Source organism: Coregonus clupeaformis, chromosome 35 (assembly GCF_020615455.1).
Source record: "Coregonus clupeaformis isolate EN_2021a chromosome 35, ASM2061545v1, whole genome shotgun sequence".
Taxonomy (NCBI): domain Eukaryota; kingdom Metazoa; phylum Chordata; class Actinopteri; order Salmoniformes; family Salmonidae; genus Coregonus; species Coregonus clupeaformis.
In genome coordinates, this window is record NC_059226.1 from 19,073,022 (window position 1) to 19,094,273 (window position 21,252).

General features: G+C 43.7%; 1 protein-coding gene across 2 annotated transcripts; it reads right to left on the reverse strand.

The window, feature by feature from the left end:
* Positions 1–476: 476 nt before the first annotated feature.
* LOC121550810 (serine/threonine-protein kinase 17A-like) lies at positions 477–17,998 on the reverse strand. Of its 2 annotated transcripts, XM_041863172.2 has the most exons (7): positions 17,574–17,998; positions 10,649–10,861; positions 4,949–5,093; positions 3,779–3,905; positions 3,609–3,657; positions 3,139–3,318; positions 477–2,438 (listed from the first exon to the last, which is right to left on the reverse strand). In XM_041863172.2, exons 1-7 carry the CDS (start codon positions 17,669–17,671, stop codon positions 2,153–2,155), a joined length of 1,098 nt encoding a protein of 365 aa, XP_041719106.1. In that variant the 5' UTR covers positions 17,672–17,998; the 3' UTR covers positions 477–2,152. The 2 variants fall into 2 exon arrangements, with proteins under 2 accessions (XP_041719106.1, XP_041719107.1); XM_041863173.2 differs by lacking the exon at positions 10,649–10,861.
* Positions 17,999–21,252: the final 3,254 nt, after the last annotated feature.

Consider the following 21,252-nt stretch of genomic DNA (forward strand, 5'->3'; position numbering starts at 1 on the left):
GGGACATTGTTCAACCTGCTGCAAGTAAACAAGGGAGACAGAGTGTGTGTGTGTGTGTAAGAGTTGTGGGTGGGTGTGTGTGTACCAGTGAAGAAACCGTCGCAGCATGTCCCTTTTCAAGTGACACTGGTATTTCCTGTAAAGAGTGGCTAGATATTTCTGGAAACCCATCAGTTCTTCTTGCTACATTTAACTTGTTTCCCCAAAAAGACCAAAACAGGAAAGACAGAAACTTGGGAAATGGTCTTAAGTGTAAACTAAAGATACTGTAGTCTGAGGAATGTCTTTCCAGTGAAGAGACCATCAGGTTAAAAAGGATCACAATGGTTCCCTGGTCCTTTGTACAAGGAACTACATTCTGACTAGACTAGAGCTTTGTGGTTGAGGGCACAGCAAGACGAAGTGGTGAGTGTATAGATGGGGAAAATAACACTTGGTTGTTCCATGTCTAACAGACCACAAATGAAGTAAATTCATCAAGATGAATAGTTTAATACAAAATGTACATTTATTGTTCTTTGATACATTTTTGCGAGGCATGTCATCAACATTTATTCATTTCAATGTAACGTCCGCCTGGACACAAGTGCAAACCTGCCTGAAATTCATGAGCAGAAACCAGGAATGAAAGTCATAAGTACAGTCAAGAAAAAAAAAGAAAAAGAAGAGCCATACAATAATAATAAAAATGTTCACACATTATGGATCTTAAAATATTTTTTACAGATTATTCTTACACTATCAAACAATATACACTTCAGTACTTTTTTAGAAGTCCTCAAGAGTAATTTCTCTTCACTCTCAAACACCACATATCCCAAGGAGCTTTCTACAAAGCCTTTCAATTGGTTACAAATCATTGAACTGTCATTAACGCCACAATTTCAAATTATTGTGATGTCATTGTATCCTAGGCACTTCCCCTTCAAAACAAACATCTGTTCACAAAGCCTGAAGAAAAGGAAATATATTGTGACATATCCAACATGGCAAACTGATATTTCAAACATGAGTGCATGGAAATTGTGCAACAATAGCAAAAATGTTCTTACAAGTATAAACAGAAACATCAACACAACAGGTGAATTATATGGCACTTGGTGGAAACGATGCAAAAATATTAACAATAGATGGTGGGAAGTGGCTATGTACATTTGTGTCTTAATTCATCATTCAACTAAACTGTGCTTTTTGAGCCATTTCATCAAGACTTTGGTTATTACTTTGACCATTTGTGAAGTTCATTTTAAAAATAGAAAGTGCTTTAAATTGACATCAAGATTGTCCTTAAACTAAACAAAGGATGTGATTTAATTAAATGTGGCGATTGAGATGGCTTTCTATGTTTGGGGGCATGAAGTGGTCATATGAACACAAACAAAATCAGAGCAGACTATTTAACCCTTCTGACTGGTTTCTGTGAGGGCACTCCCCTAACAGTCAGTCAGTTAGTTCTCCTTTGCTGCATAGGCAGAATCTCAACTAGGGGCATCTGTCTAACCACATAGGCATCCTTCATAATCAACATCATCATGAAAGGCATTTAAGGCTCAGACCTCAACAAAAGCAAAGTGGTTCCAACTTCCTGTTGGCTGACGTCAATTCCTCTCAGGGTGAACAGTCACGTCCTCACAAAGGAGAGGAGAAGTCCTGGTTCAAAGGTCAGTTAGGGAGTGGAACGTGAAGGGGAGCCAAGGTGAGAGCGAGGTTGAGGGCCAACATGGGATCAACCCAGCCTGGGACAAAGCAGGACTTCCTTTACTGAGAGTGCAGACCAGACCAAGTGATGGATGGATGAAGTCAGTCCCACTGTTCTAGTCTTCATAGCAGAGCACAAAGACCTGGCCACTCCTTCCATTCACACCACTCATACAGTTACAGTACCCTCACTACACATGCATTAAAGTGTGTCTCGTCACCAGATGCCACGCATCAGCACACTATGAGCACAGGGTAACATGCATCAAACACGCATGGATTTACTGCACACGATCAGCTGAGCTCATAGACCTATCACAGCAGTAGCACACAGAGTCAAACAGAGCTGGAGGCCCTGCATCGGGCCAGACCAGGCCTCACTGGCTCCCAGACAGTGTCCATTCTATGACAGCAGTCCAGTCAGTCACTACACAGTGTCTAGCAGAGCCCTCCCTCAGCAGATGAGCTCCTTATGGATCTCTGGCCGTGTGGGGAAGGGCTCAGAAGTGAAGGAGAAGGCATTGCGACCTGTCTTCAGGTCCCCCTGACCGGGGCACGTCAGGTACGAACCCATGCTCTCCAGCTCTGGGGAGGACGCCGGGCTCTCAGGCTCAGACTCTGATTGGCTGGTCTCAGGCTCGTCCAATGAGGGTAGAGAGCTGGCGTGGAGCTGGGTGTAGGGGTCAGCTGGCCCATTCAGCCAGGGGTGGTTAAGGCACTCCTCTGCAGTGGTTCTCTTCCTGTGGACACACAGATATAGATAGGATGAGTGTCAGATCTCAAATCAATCATCAATGTCTAGGCAGCGAGGACTTTAAGGCTTCTGTTAATATGTTTTGAAAGTAAAACTGAAATAGCTCATGTAAATATATGTAAAGGAAAGCCAAAGGTAAAAAAGGTGACAAATATGCAGTTATACAACTTCTTCCCCTTCCCCCAGACACTTTTCCCCCCCCCGACAGTCTGTTTGAAAAACCACCAAAGGCCACTTTTCCATCCCAGCCTTTTCCCCTCTTTGGGATTACTCAGACACGCAGGAATCTTTTCCACTTTTTTATACCGCCAATCATTTGCAGCAATTAAATTATATAGAGTGAAGATTATGGCCCTGGATCACAGCGATAGACTGCTGCTGTTTTTCATTGAGACATGATGGTGACATACAGTATCTAGCCCTTCTGTGCTGGAACACTTGATCAGATGGTGACAGTGACGACACAGAATGTGTTAATAGATTAAATGTAACAAGGACCAGTATCCTTATATTAAATTATTTATTTACATTACCACGCATTGGGAGACCTTTAATGAGGATGTGCCGCAAGCAGCAGTATGAATTACATCATTCATGTGTTAATTAGCCTTGAACTCACTATGGGTCATGTTGGAGGACATCCATCTGTCAGGCTGTGGAACTGAACTAATTGAGTCTTGACTCACCTGGGGTTTTTGAGCAGCAGGGTCTTGATGAAGTCAATGGCGAGAGAGGAGACGCCCTCGAAGGCATCTTGGGAGTAGTCCACGTTGACCTGGGAGATGTTCAGGAAGGTCTCCTGCTTGTTGTCCCCCAGGAACGGAGACTCGCCCGTCAGCATGACGTAGGTCAGGACCCCTATGGACCTGAGAGAGGAGGAGGAAGAGGGAAAGGTGTCAGACTACAAGACATAGGAAAGAAGCAGATTTAAGTATTTTTCTCAGATTTCCACTGTGGAGCTGGCTTTATTATAAACACTAGATTGTTTGACGATGCATTACTTCAGTTAATCTGTAGAAATCATTAACATGTCTTTCAGCGGGTGATATCAATATTTTATGGCTTCTGGTAAAACCGAGATGTATTGAGGACACTAGCTGATATCTGCTTGGCACATTAAATGTTGGCGGACATTGTCCCTTTAGCTCATACTCACCACATGTCTGTCGCTGTGCTGATGGGTTCATAGTTCAGGATCTCTGGAGCTGGGATAGCAATAGACAACACCAATTAGTCCTGATAAACATTTTACAGTCCTGAAGTTAAGAAGAATTGGTTATCCATCTTCCTTATTGATATAGACCGATTGCAGAAGCCAGAACTCACCCACATACTCCGGGGTGCCCAGAATCTCTCTGACCTCTGTCACACTGTCCATGCGTCTGGACAGGCCAAAGTCCACAATGCGGATATCACCCAGTGGGATGGCACTGGTCAGCAGGATGTTCTGGGGCTAAGGGGAGAGACCGAGACAGATGAGACCAAATCTAAAGAGTGCATGGTAAGTTAATTGACAGACAGAGGTCACATTCCATGCTTGATAGATAGTTAATCAGTTGTTGAGTAGTCATTGAGACTCAAGGCTTTCCACTAAAGAGTCTAATCTACCTCAACGTGAATAAGCCAAACCCATAGTGTACAGCCCCAGAGGGATTAAATTTGGTTACATCAATATCACTAAACCAGGTTCATCCCCTCAGGCTATTAGATGATTCCTAGAAAAGGTGGAATGTCTTGGAGGGCCTATCAGATTAGATGGCTCCTATATCATGTAAAATGCTTAACCCCCGGGTCATACTGGCTAGATTCCTGGCCTGGAGCCTTTGGCCAGGACATCTGGGATAAATGAAGGAGCAAGACAGAGACAGACCAGAGTCTGAGACATTTCACCAGGAATAGATGTAATACTGTCTATCACTGGGGGAGGAGAAAAGGAAGATGGCGAGCCAATAAAATAAAACCCTGCTCATAAACACGCTGGATCAGAGGAGGGTTTCTTCATATTCCGCATGCCAAGTTCTAACACGCTCCAAAACATTATCAACAACACTTATGTTTTTGTTGTCGCTGGGCAGACAAAACAAACCTATAAGACTTACAGCTTTTGTTCTGTCTTTTGTTACACAACCCTGCAGTATTTTACTGAAAAATTCCATAAGTTCTACAGAGAGAAACCAGACCCTGACAGGGTTCATTTGTAAGAGCGGGACTCCAGGACAAAAACTATGCAGCCTTCACATTAAAACAGTTGTCACTCGTTAAAAGCTAACTGAGTAACTTGGATGGGCGTCTTTATTTGCTAGACATGTCCCATGTACAGGGAGAGTTATTGCTCTGCCACATGAAGGGGTTCTCATTGCTTAAGGGGCGAAATATGGCAGTTGATAAACAGTCGCCCATTACAGGGATGCCCTGTTTTTATACTAGTCCCTCGCTTTGACAGCCGGAAATAGTCGCTGATTTGGTTCTGGGTGCCGAGACTAGCTTTCTACTGACCTTCAGGTCCAAGTGGACCACGTTGTTGCGGTGCAGACAGGCCACGCCGGTGAGGATCTGTCTGGCCAACCTGATCACATCCTTCTCCGTGAAGGCCTCGTCGTTGTCCGCAACACACTGGTTGAAGATCTCTCCACCGGCAGCACTGGAAAACACAGAGGCAATGGAGGATCAAAATCGAGCTCATAGTGATGAGATGAACAACAAAGTACATGTTTATTATGTCTGTAGTTTTTGCTTGGGCTGCTGTGATTGATTGCTGATTATGCATTGTAAAGCTTTCACACTCATGAATAGTGTACACCCTTACACTGGAAATCGACAATGTCAATCCCACACCTATCCCGTTATCACATTCATAGTGAACAGTGTGTCAAGCCCTAGCCCGGGATTTTTCTTTTTTAAGTTACGCAACTCTATTTTTTTTTGCTACATGCATCAAATACAACAGGTGTAGACCTTACAGTGAAATGCTTACTTACAAGCCCTTAACCAACAATGCAGTTTTAAGAAAAATAAGTGTTAAGTAAAAAATAGATAAGTAAAAAATGAAAAATAATTAAAGAGCAGCAGTAAAATAAAATAACAGTAGGGAGGCTATATACAGGGAGTGGTTTTGTACTATATACTGGCCCTGTGGTTATTGTACTTTGGGCTTGGGAACAGGGTCTGTGCTCCACATCCACCGCATGTGACTCCTGTCTGTGGCGCTCCAACGGTCCCACCCGTAAATCAGAAGAAAAATTGTGCCTCCCTGACCTCAGCTTTGACTCGAGCTACGAGGACCCATTTCAGTCAGTGCCAGCCCCGGATAAGGCTCCAGAGACACACACACACACACACATTCCAGATCAGATAAGTCAAAAACAAAACGAAGGGGAAATAATTTCAAATCTATCAAACTAGAGAGCCCTGTTGTATAATAAAGAGTTACCTAAGACTTGAGACAGTGACAGCACACTGAAACAATCCCATAGTTTCATAGTAACATGTAGAACACTAAATTGCAGGGATAATCCCCACACCACTGTGTCGCTCCCCAAAAATTGGGAGTTCATCCAATCTGGGCATCTACTCCTAACTGCTCAGGATGAGTGGGGTTATCCTATTTTTTGGATCCACTTTGAAAATAGAAAGGCTAATTACAAAATGATATGGTGTAGAGGCAAATTCCTGGTTTGTCAATCCTTGTGTAACAATGGTAAGCAATGACATCCAGGACATTGCAGATTTGTGTTGGCTGCTTCTCCAAAGCAGATGAAAAGCCTGGAGAGAGGACGGTTGCCAAATAGCACAGCCATGTGTGGGGGATTTGGTCAGCACACATGCTTTTTATCTTGAGAGGAAATCTGCGACCATGGCTCGGGCATGACAGTTACATAACAACACCACCCAATCCCTGGTTAGCCTCGCACTCTTGCACCCTCCCCTTTACTGTCCTCAGCTGTGAAAATATGAGGTTCTGTTTTTCTGGATTTCTCTAGATATCAATCCTTGGGCCATATAAATCCTCTTTCGCTTGGGGCACCACACATTTAATACTGGGCGTCTCTTGACCTTTCCCCCACCCCACCTGCTGAAAACACCCCAAATCCAACCAAACACCCCCCAAAAAAAAGAGTTGGTGGAAGACCACTGAAGGAAGCAAGGGCACCATTCAAACCAAAGTCCCTACAGTACACATTTATACCAAATGCGCATAGCAGGCATAGTAATACCGGTTTTGGGGGTTAGAGGAGAAATGAGACATCAGTGTGTCATTGTAAGCATGGCTTTGATTTATGCTTGTTGACAACTGCATGATAAAAAAAGCTGACTGATCGTGCCACCCATTATTCGTCTGTTCCATGTGCTGGGTCTCAATTTAATACAATTGATTTTTGTTAAATCAGTCAAATAGGTCTAATTATCCCACCCCATCCTTTCCCCGTTTGAACTAACTACCAATAGGCGGAAACGAAGATCCCCTCCAAAATACTTTCATAAACTCTCATCTGGAAGGAGGTGACAAGGCTTTTAGTACTAACAAGAGCCATCCTGTAGAAATTAAACAGACTGAGGACATACTCTCCAAGCACTTTGGAAAGATCTGATATGTCTCCTGCCGTCATGTTTGTATGGTCTAATTTCTCCCTCTATGCCTCAATGGATCAGTCTCCCCACTGTCAGTCAGCAGACAGATGACATGGAATGGTTTCCCATCCATTTAAGACATTAGAGAAGAACTGTGCAGAGTCACATCAAAAGAGACTCACAGTAGCCGTCACCCACATAACATTAGGGTTGGGCGGAGGGCAGGCAAAGAGCTACTTGAGAATGAGCTGAAGACAGATGAGCCATGAGCTCTCAATGAGAGGACATGTGGGACAGTGTGTGTGTTTACGTGTGTCCTTCACAATATTGGCTGCATTCTCACAACCCAACATGGTTAGTCTGGGCTTAAGATCTCCAGGAATAGACATTACACTATTGCTGGCCAGCTACTAAACAGAGAGCCCATTGACGCAATCTCAAAGCCTACTACTGATCACTTCTCACAAGGCCTGTGTGTTGACTGCATTGTGTACTCAGTACAGTACATACTCTGGTTTCAGAGTTGTCATCATTTAGATGGGATTATGCTGTGACAACACTCATCCCCCATTACAGGAGACTTGATGTATCAAACCCTACTAGAACGAAGAGAACTCGGTACAAACCATTTTTCAAGGAGGCATTTCCATTTTGAGAATTGGAATACAATTTATTAGCCAGCCCTCATCCTCAAAAACACTTTTACTAGTTCCTAAAAAGATTTCTGAAGACTTTATTGCAGTTTTAAATGAAGGTCAGCCCATGCCAAACAGTGGAGATGTGTGTCAAAGATTCCTATATAATACATTTTCTTATCTGAGGACTGCATACATTTGAAGTGACAATAAAAGGTAAATGGCTGACATGGACTGGAGGTGAGGTTTTAAATGTACGTTACGTTAGATGTCTCAATACCCACGTAAAAACCCCAGATACCGTTACACTTGAAGATGAAAGCAGAATTAAGAGGACAGAGGAGAATAAAATAACATCTCCCTCTTTCCAATTACAGAGGGGCTGAAAAACTGTTCTAGAAAAAATTACCTCAGGAATGATTCCATCAGCACTGAAAGATCAAGCAAGAGTGAGTCAAAGTGATACATTTTCATAAACATACCCTGTAAAGCTTTAAAGCTGCTCTAGGGTTATGATTGGCCGGGCAATCTGTGGGCCTGTCTGCCATTCCCAAGACGATCCGATTGCCTGTAATTGGTTAGGATATTGAGTGTCTCTTATCTGAAGTTCCCTCAGAGTTTACAGCAGGGTCATGAGTTCAAAGCCTCTTTCAGGTTAAAAGGCTAAGTACAGTATTCACAACATTTGTATCTTGTATTGTCTTCCAGATGATAAACAAATATGTAGTGAGTGAGGGTTGGACCAAACCTTAGCCATGCGTACTCTGACCTTGAAAAGCTTTAACGTCCGGTGACTTGGTTAATCTATAAATGCACCTGCACAATACTGTATTTGTCAATATGACAAAAAACGTAAGATGTTTTGTCTCATCCTAGAGGGTTGTTTGGATCTCTGGTAACACAATGTTGTTGTTTTTTGACAAGACATGTAGAGAGTTGGGAACACACAGATGACAATATAATGTTTGTTGGAGAACCATTTAAGAAAATGTATTTCTTGCAACTATTTACCACCATGAGAAGCAGGCCATGGACTGTGACCAGAGTATGGAAAACCATTCATGATTCAACCATCAGAATGCGTTCTAAGCAGAGATGATGCAGGTTTATTTCTCATTTAAGTGGCGTTTGCGTTTAGACTAGTCATTATGTGTGGGGGTTGTGGTACTCGCGCAGACCGGGTTTAAATTTACAGATTATTAAAATGTAGTTTCTCGCTTCCATTTCTCATACGTTGCGAGGGGATGTGGTTGTGGCTATGTGAAGACCAATGTGTGAGTATGAGTGTGTGCATGCGCATGCTACTTTGTGTGTGTGTGTGCTACTTTTGGGAGCGTTACTAACTGCTTATATGTAAACCCACAGGAAATGGAAAATTATTCTCTGGTTTGCAGCAAACCTAGCCCACGCTGAGGTCAGAGAGCCCTTTAACAGCCAAAGAGCTCACAGTCATACAGGCTGCAACAGCATATCTCAATAGCTGCAGATTACCAAATTAGTAGGGGATTTCACTAGGAACCATAACCTATACTGGGATCTGGATGAACATAGGCCTATAAGAATCTCTAAAACCTTCAGACAGACAAAGGAAGACTGCACAAGGAAAACAAAGTCAAGGCACTAAATTATGCACATTGGCCCAGTGCAACGTTATCTGGCAGCTAGTGCAGGGCTATGGTCCAGTGCCTGCCCCTGCAGAGCTGACCCCCTGACCCCCCTGCAGGCATAAACTAGTGGCTCCGCTTCCTCTTTCACACTGGGGTCCAAGGCCAAACACCCCCAACCCCACCCCCCTATAGGGAACCTTTTGTTCTGCAGGAGCATTCCATGTCTAGGATGGGAATGGATGGAGAAGAGGAGGGGGTGTGTGGGTGGTTTATGACCAGACCAGGGTCAGGAGGGGACAGTCTTTTGGTCTTCTAGATTAACTGGTTGGTGTGGTCTATCTGTAATGGGGCTAGGGGATAATTAGGATGCTCATTACTCTCTCTGGCTCCTAATTAGAATGAGACCAGAGTGGTCATGGAGGACAGTCATGACACAGATGCTAGATAGTGGCCATATGACACCAGACCAGACAGATCCTTTCCTTCCTCCCTGACCTCCATGCTTCGTTGATCAGATGGATGCAGCTCAGATGCTGACTGGTGCACCTGTGTTTGGATGGAATAGGTGCTTTGAAGCGTGATGAAACCATTTTACTGAGGTTAGCTTTCCTTAAAATGTGACAAATACTTACTCTAAAAAAATCTTCTAGATTGAGTCATTTGGTCCATCTACACTGACACAATCAACAGTCAGACAAGGTAACAAGAATCTGAGATGTGGCAATGAACACAGCTTCCAACCACAGTGGAGTTATAATTTCCTTATAAGGTTACAAGGTTCAAGCAGGCATGCGTGTGCGTGTTCACACAGCTGTTTTTAAAGGCGAGAAACTCTTGAGTGACAGGCAGCTACATTCTCAGCAGAAAGTGTGCAACACAGGAAGTAGACCGGAGAGATGTAATCTACCATTTCTGAAGAAACACAACACACTGACATTCGTGTCACTCAACATCCTGTCTACGCAAGATCTCACATGCGGTTTTGAAATAAAGATCACATAAAAAAATCCCATGCTTTATATAAGCAGAATACATTTTGACTCAGGTGACCGCATCAATCAAAACCCCTCGAAACCTGCAGAGAAAAACCTGCAGAGATGGAAAGTTTTTTTGGTAAATGGCGCATAATGGTTTCTCATTTCCCCCCTCATTAGGAACCTTATCATTTCATCCCGTTTTTCCTGGCAGTGCTGCGTTGTGGTGGAGCATCAACATGCAAGGAGAGTTTAAAAGGTCTTCTAGATTACCATCACCAGCATTTTCTCCCATCACTGGCGACATGAGCTAAGGGTGGTGCAGAGATTCAAACAGACACTCACATACTGTACACTGACACACCACGTTTTCCATGGTCTTTGCGTTTTGATGCATACGAGTTCACTCACCACTCGAGGATGAGTATGATCTCAGAGTTGGTCTCGTAGACCTCGTGCAGCGCCACCACATAGGGGTTAGCCTTGGCTGACTCCAGAACAGCGATCTCGTTGATGATGTCCATGCGGCAGTCCTCACCCTTCCGACGCTTCCTCAAGAACTTGGCAGCGTGCTCCTTTCCCGTCGCCTTTTCAATGCACTTCTTCACCACAGCAAACTTTCCCCTGGGAAGAGAAAAATAGTGGGGGAGAGGAATATGTTGAATAATCACAAACACAATTAACGGTTTCATTTACAGTAGGCTTACACATTTGATCTGGTTGTCTTCAATGTATTTTCGGTAATCTGATTGATTGACTCTGGCCATGGGAGAGACAAACAGCAATTACGGCACTGAGAGTTCCAAACAATTATGATGCAACCAATAAAGCAAAAAAAATTACAGTGCAGTGAAATAGATTACATTAGGTGGGATGCACAGGCCACTGAAAGACCACAAAGGCCCACTAGTCGAAAGTGTGAACCACCTCAAAAGGAAAATGAAGAGGTGGACTGAGAGGTATTACAAAACAGAGGGATACACATTGAGTTATCTACCATTGTTATGCAATATAGGACTGATGCTAAACACACCAAGTCTCCCGAGTGGTGCAGTGGTCTAAGGCACTGCATCGCAGTGCTAGCTGTGCCACTAGAGATCCTGGTTCGAATCCATGCTCTGATGTAGCCGGCCGCAACCGGGAGACCAATGGGGCGGTGCACAATTGGCCCAGCGTCGTCTAGGGTAGGGGAGGGAATGGCAGGTAGGGAGGTAGCTCAGTTGATAGAGCATGGCGTTTGCAATGCCAGGGTTGTGGGTTTGTTTCCCACAGGGGGCCAGTATGAAAATAATAATGTATGCACTAACTGTAAGTCGCTCTGGATAAGAGCGTCAGCTAAATGACGTAAATGTAAATAGGCTCACAGTGTAGTAAGACATCCTTCTCTCCTCTTCCTCCTCCACAGTGGCGGGCCTGACAGGCAGGAGATAGGAGTGACGGTTGGGCCTGAGTGGCTCTATGGACAGGCAGGTGGTTTGATAAGACTAATAGCACTCTTTAAAAGTCAACATAAAGAGAAGAGTGCAACAGCTGGGCTTGTTGTCTGTCCACAAGCCCCACCCCCAGGCACAGAGAAAAGAAAAGAAGAACGTACAACCACAATTCTAGAATACCATCTGAGCATTCCATTTGCTGCTGCATACATTGATGGATTCAGCAGAGGTGTTGCGGGTCAGGCTGCGGGTGTGGGCAGGAAATCCGATGTGTAGAATCACCTCACTGTGTCCAGCCTTCCACAAACACCATCCTGTCCATCCCAGGGTGATAAAGGAGTCTTGTACACTTCCCATTCTTACAGCTGACAGCAGCGGGGGACAAATGGAATTCCCAAACGCCTCCACCCAGACCTTTGGCAGGACCCTGCATCTCCTCAGACAGCCACACAAAGGCCTGTACAGGCTGACCAGCAAACATGGCAGCCCCTGTTCTAGGACCAGGACCACCCACTTCACTGGGGCTGGACTAGGGGAGAAGGGAAGGGGGTCCAGGAGGCCACAGCGGAGTCCTCCCAACCCCTGAAAAAAACTGGAGGCCGCAACCTCACTTACCAAATCCTTTGACATCCCTGTTAGTGAATTTCAGCCTTCCCTCACTTCCCTGATTCAACTGTTTCTGCCATGTTACTTGACATATGACACAGATACTGCTTTGGAGTCAGATGTCTCGGCCAGACAGAGCCTGGCAGTGAAAGGCAACCATTCAGGGAAACTGCATAGGTAGACATAATGGCACCCTACGGTTCTGCTATTAAAAGCAGTGTCTGTATGGAGAGGGAGTGTCAGCTTGGTGCCGGTCATTTTCTCACATCTTTTCTCCAGGCTGGCTGTGCTGTAAACCAAAGCCTGCTACTCCTCCTGGATAGGTTAGCTGGCACAAGCCCATTCCCTGTGGGCTGTTCCTCCTTTCCCTTTCTTCACTCTCACTGGTTCCCAGCCCTAGTGAGGATTGCTAGGGCACATTGTTCCAAATCAAAAGACAAAGTCATAGCCTTTCTTATTTAATTAGCCAATTCCCAGAGTAGCTACCTCTGTGCTGGGAACTGCAGATGAAATTAAAAGAAACCCCAGGCGATGCTGAGGAGCAACAGGAGGCCTTTTAAAGATGGTGATAACAGGTCAAAGGTTGCTAAACGAGGCCATCATTACTCTGCTGTTTTCACACCCTGTCTGTAGTAACACACCAGAGACCAGAGCACAGGGGTTACCGAGGTAGATACAGACATAAAATTCAACATGCTTCAATTCAAATGTCTGGACCATGAGAGAAGACATTACTTTCAGCCTTCTCCTTGAGTAGGAAGCTGCTTCTAAAAGACACTGACAGAAACCATGTCTGCCACTTGAAGGTTGTCTTTAACATTCTGTGTAAATCCCAAATCCCACAGAAAAGGCAATTATGCAGACACACCAACACCTGATTTGCAGATCTATCATTATGCAGCTTCATGTCTGCATGTATTTGGTGTGTCAATCTTCAAATCAACAGGGGACCATAAAAGGAAGTTTTCATTCAGTATGCATAGACACCAACACAGGAACTTATTGTGGTGGTGATGGCACTAATCTAACTGAGAAACTGGTTTTCCTGTGGAGTCTGTGTTTCTCAAAGGGGAGTGACTCATGTCTGAAGAGCACAGACAGCTGATAGCCTTCAGCTGCCTCTCTCACACAGTACGGGCTGGGTTCCTCTTCCTGTTCATAAACTCCCCTCAGACGACACAGAAACCCACACATTTTTGTTCATGACAACCCCTTTGCTGTCCTTCAAAATCATAGTGAAGAAAGTGAAAGTCTAGGCCAAGTAAATATCAGAGGACACCCATGTGACCTAGTAACAGGGACCCGATCCAACCAATTCAATGTCAATACCTTTCATGTCAACTTTGGAAAACTTGTACTCAAAGTCAAAACAGTTCTAGGTTATCAAAATGCCTGATCTGTGTGAGCATATTTACAGAGGGAGGAGGGTCATTGAAGGGAAGCAGTCAGGGGCAGATTTCAGAAGCCATGAAAGGTGTGAAATCCGCTCCAGCAGGTTTACCAGGGGCCACAAGGTCTCACACACAGTGGAGGAGAGAGAGAGAGGGGAGAGATCCATTCCTCTTCTACTAGCCATCTAATCTTGACAAGCTACTCTCCTGGCATCCAACACAGCTCACATTCCTGCATTTAATGGGATTTATGAGGCCAGATCTCAGGATGTTGTGGGGGCGAGGAGGTAATGGGAGGAGGATGAGGAGGAGAGAGATGGGGTGGAAGGGGTGCTGAGAGGACGCTGGGCTCGCTCAGAGCTCCAACAGCCCCCCCAGGTCCTGGCTGCTTGCCCAGGATGTCTGACAGGGAAATCTGGCTGCTACCAACTGGCAAAGTGAATTAGTCTTTATTTAACCCCCCTGACTGCATACTATCCAGGAAAGAGAGAAAAACGAAATACCTCCCTGTCTCCCACTCCCCATGAAGTTATAAGGACAGGTGCATGGGGTATTGGTACAACATCACCCGAGACAGAAGAGATGTGATGACCAAAGTCTAGATGATTTAATAACCCAATGGGTTTTAACTAAAACATTTTCCATGTGTATTGGACCTGGGGAAGAAGTAGCCTGGCTACTGGCTTTTTAAATGGGAGTTTAACAGCTCTGAGACCCCCCCCATTCAACCCCCTTGGAATGCACACACTTTAGTGTCTGGGTTCAAATGCATTGTAGGTCACACTCACTGATTTGTGGAGAACAACAGGGGGCCGGAGGGAGACTGATGGTAATTGCATGTTATCCTCCACCCTGACCCCCAGGACAAAACAGGGCTGATTGGCAGGGAAATAGCCCACTGTAACAAACCCAAACAAACAGCCATGGATGAGGCTGTAGGCATGGTCTGGATCCTGGAAAACACAGAATAATAGCAAACATCTCTTCCTGTGTTAATAACTTGTGTGTGCCAGAGATTCCTTGGATGGTGGAGATATAGAGATAGGGAGCTTCTGAGTCCAGTGATTTGCGGTGATGGTACATGGTTAGAGCATATTTCATGCTAATAATACTGGGGCTGGTAAAATGCATCGCATATTCACCCTTCTACCAATGCAAAGGGGCCACCGAGGGCCCCCACGGCAGTAGCAGTTAAAGAGGGGAGAGATGGGGATTTAGGATACAATTGTTTGCATTCAGAGGACGTTGTGTGGTGCCATCTCCTCTGACATCTCAATTCAGTTGACAACAATTGAAGGAGAATCAGATAAGTTTCACATGCCACTGCTTGAGGCTGGGATGAATTCAAAAGGGAGGAAAATTTTTTGTGCTAGTGTTGATACTGTATGTGTATCAAGAGCATAAAAATTGTCCCGTTTTAGAATTAAGTAACATTCAATTCATCCCTCACGACGCCAGGACAGCGGAGTCACTCACCACCTTCCGGAGACATTTGAAACCCCACCTCTTTAAGGAATACCTGGGATAGGATAAAGTAATCCTTCTACCCCACCCCCCCAAAAAAATAATATTTAAAAAATAAAAAATATACTAAAATTAAAATAATTTAAAAAAAACATTGTAAAGTGGTTGTCCCACTGGCTATAAGGTGAATCCACCTATTTGTAAGTCGCTCTGGATAAGAGCGTCTGCTAAATGACGTAAATGTAAATGTAATTCAACATACCATCTGCCCCAAAATAAAACACCATAGAAAAACAAAGTTGATTTAGCGGCGCATTTATCAACTCAAGTCCTTACTCATGTAAAATCAGCCATGATAAAAAGTAGCCTACATACCAAAACAAAACCAGTTCTCAGACTATAAGAGAGAAATAATTATGATGATGTTTATTGTGACTGAAAATATGCGCCTGCGCAGTTGTCAGGTGGACCCCCAAGAACACCTACAAGATCATAAACAGAGACGGAAGAGTGAGTGAGACACCACTCGCTGTTTTTTCTGATTCAATGAAAGTCAATGAACTACTGTACGTAGACCTGACCCAGCTGCTATTACATTGGTGTCTATGGGAGACACACCCAGTTAAGTAGACTGAACAGACAATTTCTGTCAATGGTAAACAGCTGAGTGAATTATCTTAATTTATCCACAATATTTGTCATGAACACCTTTCAGAATTATCTACCCATGCAATTGTGCATTAGAGGCTGTTATCCTAATTCAACATACCTCGTTATACCAATTTCGTATTATTCTGTAAGTAAATCCAAACACTCCATTTAGTATAATAATTACGTTTCGTATGGAATGTATTAATTTGTGGCTGTCCATCATCCATTTTGTATGATATGTTAAGAATTGCAATTCGTACAATATGTTACGAAATTGCAAAAAGTTTGATATGTTACGAATTCCAATTTGATGTTGCTAACGTTGGCTAGCTGCTAACGTTCGCTAGGCTAGGAGTTAGGGTTACGGTTAGGAGTCAGTGGTGGAAAAAGTACTCAATTGTCATACTTGAGTAAAAGTAAAGATAACTTAATAGAAAATGACTCAAGTAAAAGTGAAAGTCACCCAGTAAAATACTACTTGAGTAAAAGTCTAGAAGTATTTAGTTTTAAATATACTTAAGTATTAAAAGTAAATGTAATAGCTAAATATATACTTAAGTATCAAAAGTATAAATAATTTCAAATTCCTAATATTAAGCAAACCAGATGGCACAATTTTATATTTGATTTGTCGATAGCCAGGGCACACTCCAGCACTCAGACATTATTTACAAATGAAGCATTTGTGTTTAGTGAGTCCACCAGATCAGAGGCAGTAGGGATGACCTCTTGATAAGTGCGTGAATTGAAAATTGTTCCAGTCCTGCTAAGCATTCAAATGTAATGAGTACTTTTGTGTGTCAGGGAAAATGTATGGAGTAAAAAGTACATTATTTGCTTTAGGAATGTAGTGCGGTAACAGGAGTCAAAAATATAAATAGTAAAGTACAGATAGCCCAAAAAACTACTTATGTAGTACTTAAGTACTTTACACCACCGTTAGGTTAAAGGGTTCAAGTTAGGGAAAGGGATAAGGTCAGGGAAAGGGTTACGGTTAGGGGAAGGGTTGGCTGACATGCTAGGTCCCCTGTAGCTCAGTTGGTAGAGCATGGCGCTTGCAACGCCAGGGTTGTGGGTTCGTTTCCCACGGGGGGCCAGTATGAAAATGTATGCACTCACTAACTGTAAGTCACTCTGGATAAGAGCGTCTGCTAAATGACTAAAATGTAAAATCTAGTAAATAGTTAAAAAGTTGCTAAAATGCTAAAGTTGTCCATGATGAGAATCCAACACACATGCTAGACGTTCGCGTTATACGCCTGGCCAAGCAACCTCTAATTTTTGCCTTAAGTAACCTTCTGTTTTATGTAACCTTACCAAAAGTAACATATCATAGTAATTTAAGTGTACCAGATTTACGTTTACTATGTTACGTCTAGTCTATGAGACCAGGCTGGTTATACTTACGTCAAATTCCAGAAATCTCAGAGCTCGCACAAAGAAGAATAAATCCCACAGATTTCCCTTACAGAAAAAAAATAAAAAAAGCCAACCACACAAAACAATTTAATGGGCGCAGATCGAGAGTCTCCATGGCAGTGTCAGCGCCACTGCCACTCATCCGCATTGGGCCGACCCGGTGAAATGTTCACTTATTCCCGTTTGCACGTGCAGAGAGAAAAATACAAACATTTCCAATTTGTAATTCCTCACTTTAAAGAATGAACAGTGTGTTACCCCTGCCTCCCCGTGTTTATTTCTCACTGCAGCACGCATAGACATATATTATAGCTCATAATTTCATGATCTGAACAGGGTAACGTAACCTATAAAACATTTCATCCGACTTACCTGCCCAATTCTCTGCCAAGCAACTCATAATTGCTCGTGAAAGGATCGGTCCTAATTCTCGTGTGAATTTTTGTCACCATCCCGTTCTTGTTCATCATTGTTGTTGCAGTCCGTTTGGAGGGAGATGATAAAAGGTATTTCCTTGACAGAAGTTATATTTGCTGTTCTATACGTTCAAGTTAATTTCATGACAAAAAATACAGAAAAATACAGAGGAAGCTAAATAAAAAAAGATTAAAAAAAAAAAAAAAGTTGTAATAAAACTGTAGAACAGCAAACTTCTCAGCACAAAAAAAATCCGCAGGTGAATTATGTGACGCTCAGAAATAGACGTTGACTGACAAGAAATAGAAAGATGAATCGTTAAAATATGAAGGAACTGCTAATACACGGCAGTTGTAATCAAGCCAAGTGCTGTATGTTGGTTTGCGTGTGGATAGACAGTCCTGAAAATTAGCTCTATCTCAGGGCCAGCCTTTCTCAGTGACGATGTGCCATGAAAGCCAATGGTAATTTGGCTTTGTTAAGGGGGCGTGCTAAAGGCCGTGCGCATACTACATTAACATTGACATTTTAGTCATTTAGCAGACGCTCTTATCTAGAGTGCATACATTATTATTTTTATTTTTTCTCCATACTGGCCCCCCGTGGGAATCGAACCCACAACCCTGGCGTTGCAAACGCCATGCTCTACCAACTGAGCTACATCCCTGCCGGCCATTCCCTCCCCTACCCTGGACGACGCTGGGCCAATTGTGCATGGCCCCATGGGTACTACTACATTTACATTTTAGTCATTTAGCAGATGCTCTTATCCAGAGCCACTTACAGTGAGTGCATACATTTATTTTTCACACTCTACTACACGGCTGATAGACAGGCACTAGCCTACTTGGAGTGGCATTCAACAGGCAGCCTACTCCTACTGCCTCAGTAGATGTCTTTATTTATTTTTACATAACTACACCTCTAATGCAGGTAAGTAAGTAATGAAACTTTACCATCTACTGTTTAGATTTTGCAACACACACACCACGCACGCGCACACACACGCACAAGCACCTAAAAACAATAAGTGTTTGATGTAACAGAAACATGCTGTAGGTAAGTGAGCAATCAAATGTGTCAATCATTACTTTGGGCAAGGTTTTACCAGGTGAGGCATGCATCTCCCACGCATACTGCAATCATGGCAGTCAGTCAGACTGCCCAGGAGGCATGATAGGAACTGCTCTTCTCTCATCCTGAACATGTATCCTTCACATCACCTCTGGGAGTGGCACATTTCATGTCAGTGCTCCTGCCCTGCTGCCTGTCATTGGGCAAGAATGCACAACATGTCCCCATCCATTGGAAGCTTAGTCATGGAAGACAGCTCCAGACAAAGAACACACAAAGTAGAAACTACCATGGCCAGGAATATCATGGCCCGGAATATCAAGGCCCGTAACAATGTTAAAGTCCAAAATAACTTAAAAAGTAGGGCAGTCGTCAAGGATCACAGCTTTCCCTATATCTTATAATGACATAATTTCACCAGGACCCAAAATAAGAAGAAAGCATCCCTCCCTGGGCAGCCACAGTGGAGACCCAAAAAATACAGTAAATTGGGCAGCATGCATGGCAGGAATTCACGCATCCTCATTAAGTAATTGGTATTTACGGCCGGCAGTAGAGCAGAGCAGAGTGAGTTGGCCCATGATGCAGCAGCAGAACCAGGCCTGGGCTGGGCTCCCTGCCCTGGGAAATGTGTCACCTAGGCACCAGAGGCTTGCTGACGTCACGGCTGGCCTGGGCCGAGGATGTTCAATGTTATAAGGCTGAAGGCCCCTGTGTTGGGGTGGATTGCCCCCCGGACAAACAGAGCTGGTCATTCTGTATGGGGGATAGTTCTCCTACACAGCTGAGACACATCCCAGACAATAAGGGAGTGTGGGGGGCGGTTGGGGGTAGAGGTTGAGGTTATAACCTCACTTTACAAATGGTGTAGAATGGAGTCAGCTTACAGGGTCCTGCTGTAGCAGAATGCAAAGGCACTGCTGCTGCTGACGTTGAATATCAATCGATGGTATCATAATGGTAGGAAACATAATTATCTTGAAATTGGTTGAGTCTTTATTCTTGTACATGATAGCCCAATCCTCATTCCCTGTGTTTATACTGAAGGAGAGAGATATGTGAACAGCTAAGCAGTAAAGAACAGGAAATCATAAATAATGCAACCACAAAATGGAAAGAACCCAATCTAAAATTCAGGCGTCTATTTCTGGTTCACTTTTACTTGAGTCATTTTCTATTATGTTTATCTTTACTTTTACTCAAGTATGACAGTTTAGTACTTTTACCACCACAGCACAGCACTGGACAGGACAGCACAGACAAAGGATTTGTTTAAGGTTACCATACCAAAGCTAATTTGTGTTGCCACAAACAGAGCGGTGAAAAGAGAGACTTATTGAGAAGTGGACATTCCAGAGGGCCTGTGAAGTCATTAAGGACTGACGACTATGGGTTACATAACCCTGTAATGTTGCTGCCTACCTCCTCAAATTGTTACCTTAAGTCTGGGCTGGGTGCGTTCCAAAGCCTTGACCCCCATCACTATTACCCTGCATAAAACCGGGGTCAGAGTCCAGACAGGCCACGTTAGCGAGGGGGCTCTACTCGGCCCCTGAGACCAAATGAAAACACATACCATTGAATTAGCCTGCCAGCCTGAAGTTCAACGCACATAAATACGAGAGGTTCAGCCGTGACCTGGGGACCGTGAGCACTTTCAGAGGGACTGGAACCAATCTGTCTGGGCTGCTGTCGGTAAGAAAAACAGCTTTTGTTTAACAAAAACCCAACTTGTGTGTAAGTTTTGGATCGGTGCCGATAGATAAAGTGTAAAAGTTATGTGCCTGATGTTCTTCAGTGGGCATTTGAATGGTTCTGTTTATCAGGGGAAAATCTGAACTCTTAGCTATGTATGTAGGCTAAATGGTTCCATTCAGAAAAAGAGTAACATAAAATTGTGTGCAAGTCTTACATGACCATATAGTCAGGACACGTGAAAAATAAACAAACAAAAACAAAGGTGTGGCTGGGCACGTTGTCTCAGTCACAACATTGCAAATCCAATGACATCCAATAACACTGAGATACCAGCTAGAGTCACAGACAGACATGTCAAGGCAAAGGGCCCTCTAAGTGAAATCCTTCCTCACACGAGGTGTCTGCCATCATCCATGTGGAGGGAGAAAGGGATGAGTGTAATGTACCGGGGGAATAGGGAACTTAAGGACTGGAGGAAAGATCAGGAGGAGTGTACGCTGCCAAGCACCCTTAGTTACAACTGCCCTTAAGTTAGTGAAACATATATTTTGTCCAAGTAATCAATAACGTTCTTTCTCTTCTTTTCTCTTTTTAGTGCCACTAGGGTCTGTTAATGGGGATATTTGTTATATAAGTGTTTTTCTCCCTAGGCCTAGACCCTGTCACATGCTGGTAGATAGGCATCTGCTGCTATTCCTTTATGAGGCTCCTCAGAAACCCTTGTGGAGTAAGTAGTTAAGTGGAGATCATCTGCTTTGATAAACTACTGTGACTTTTCCTTTCTGTCTGAGGGAAGGAACACCATTACCTTTTTTCTCTGTTTTGCTTGTTTTTCTACAGAGGGGGAATTAGCGTGGCTGAG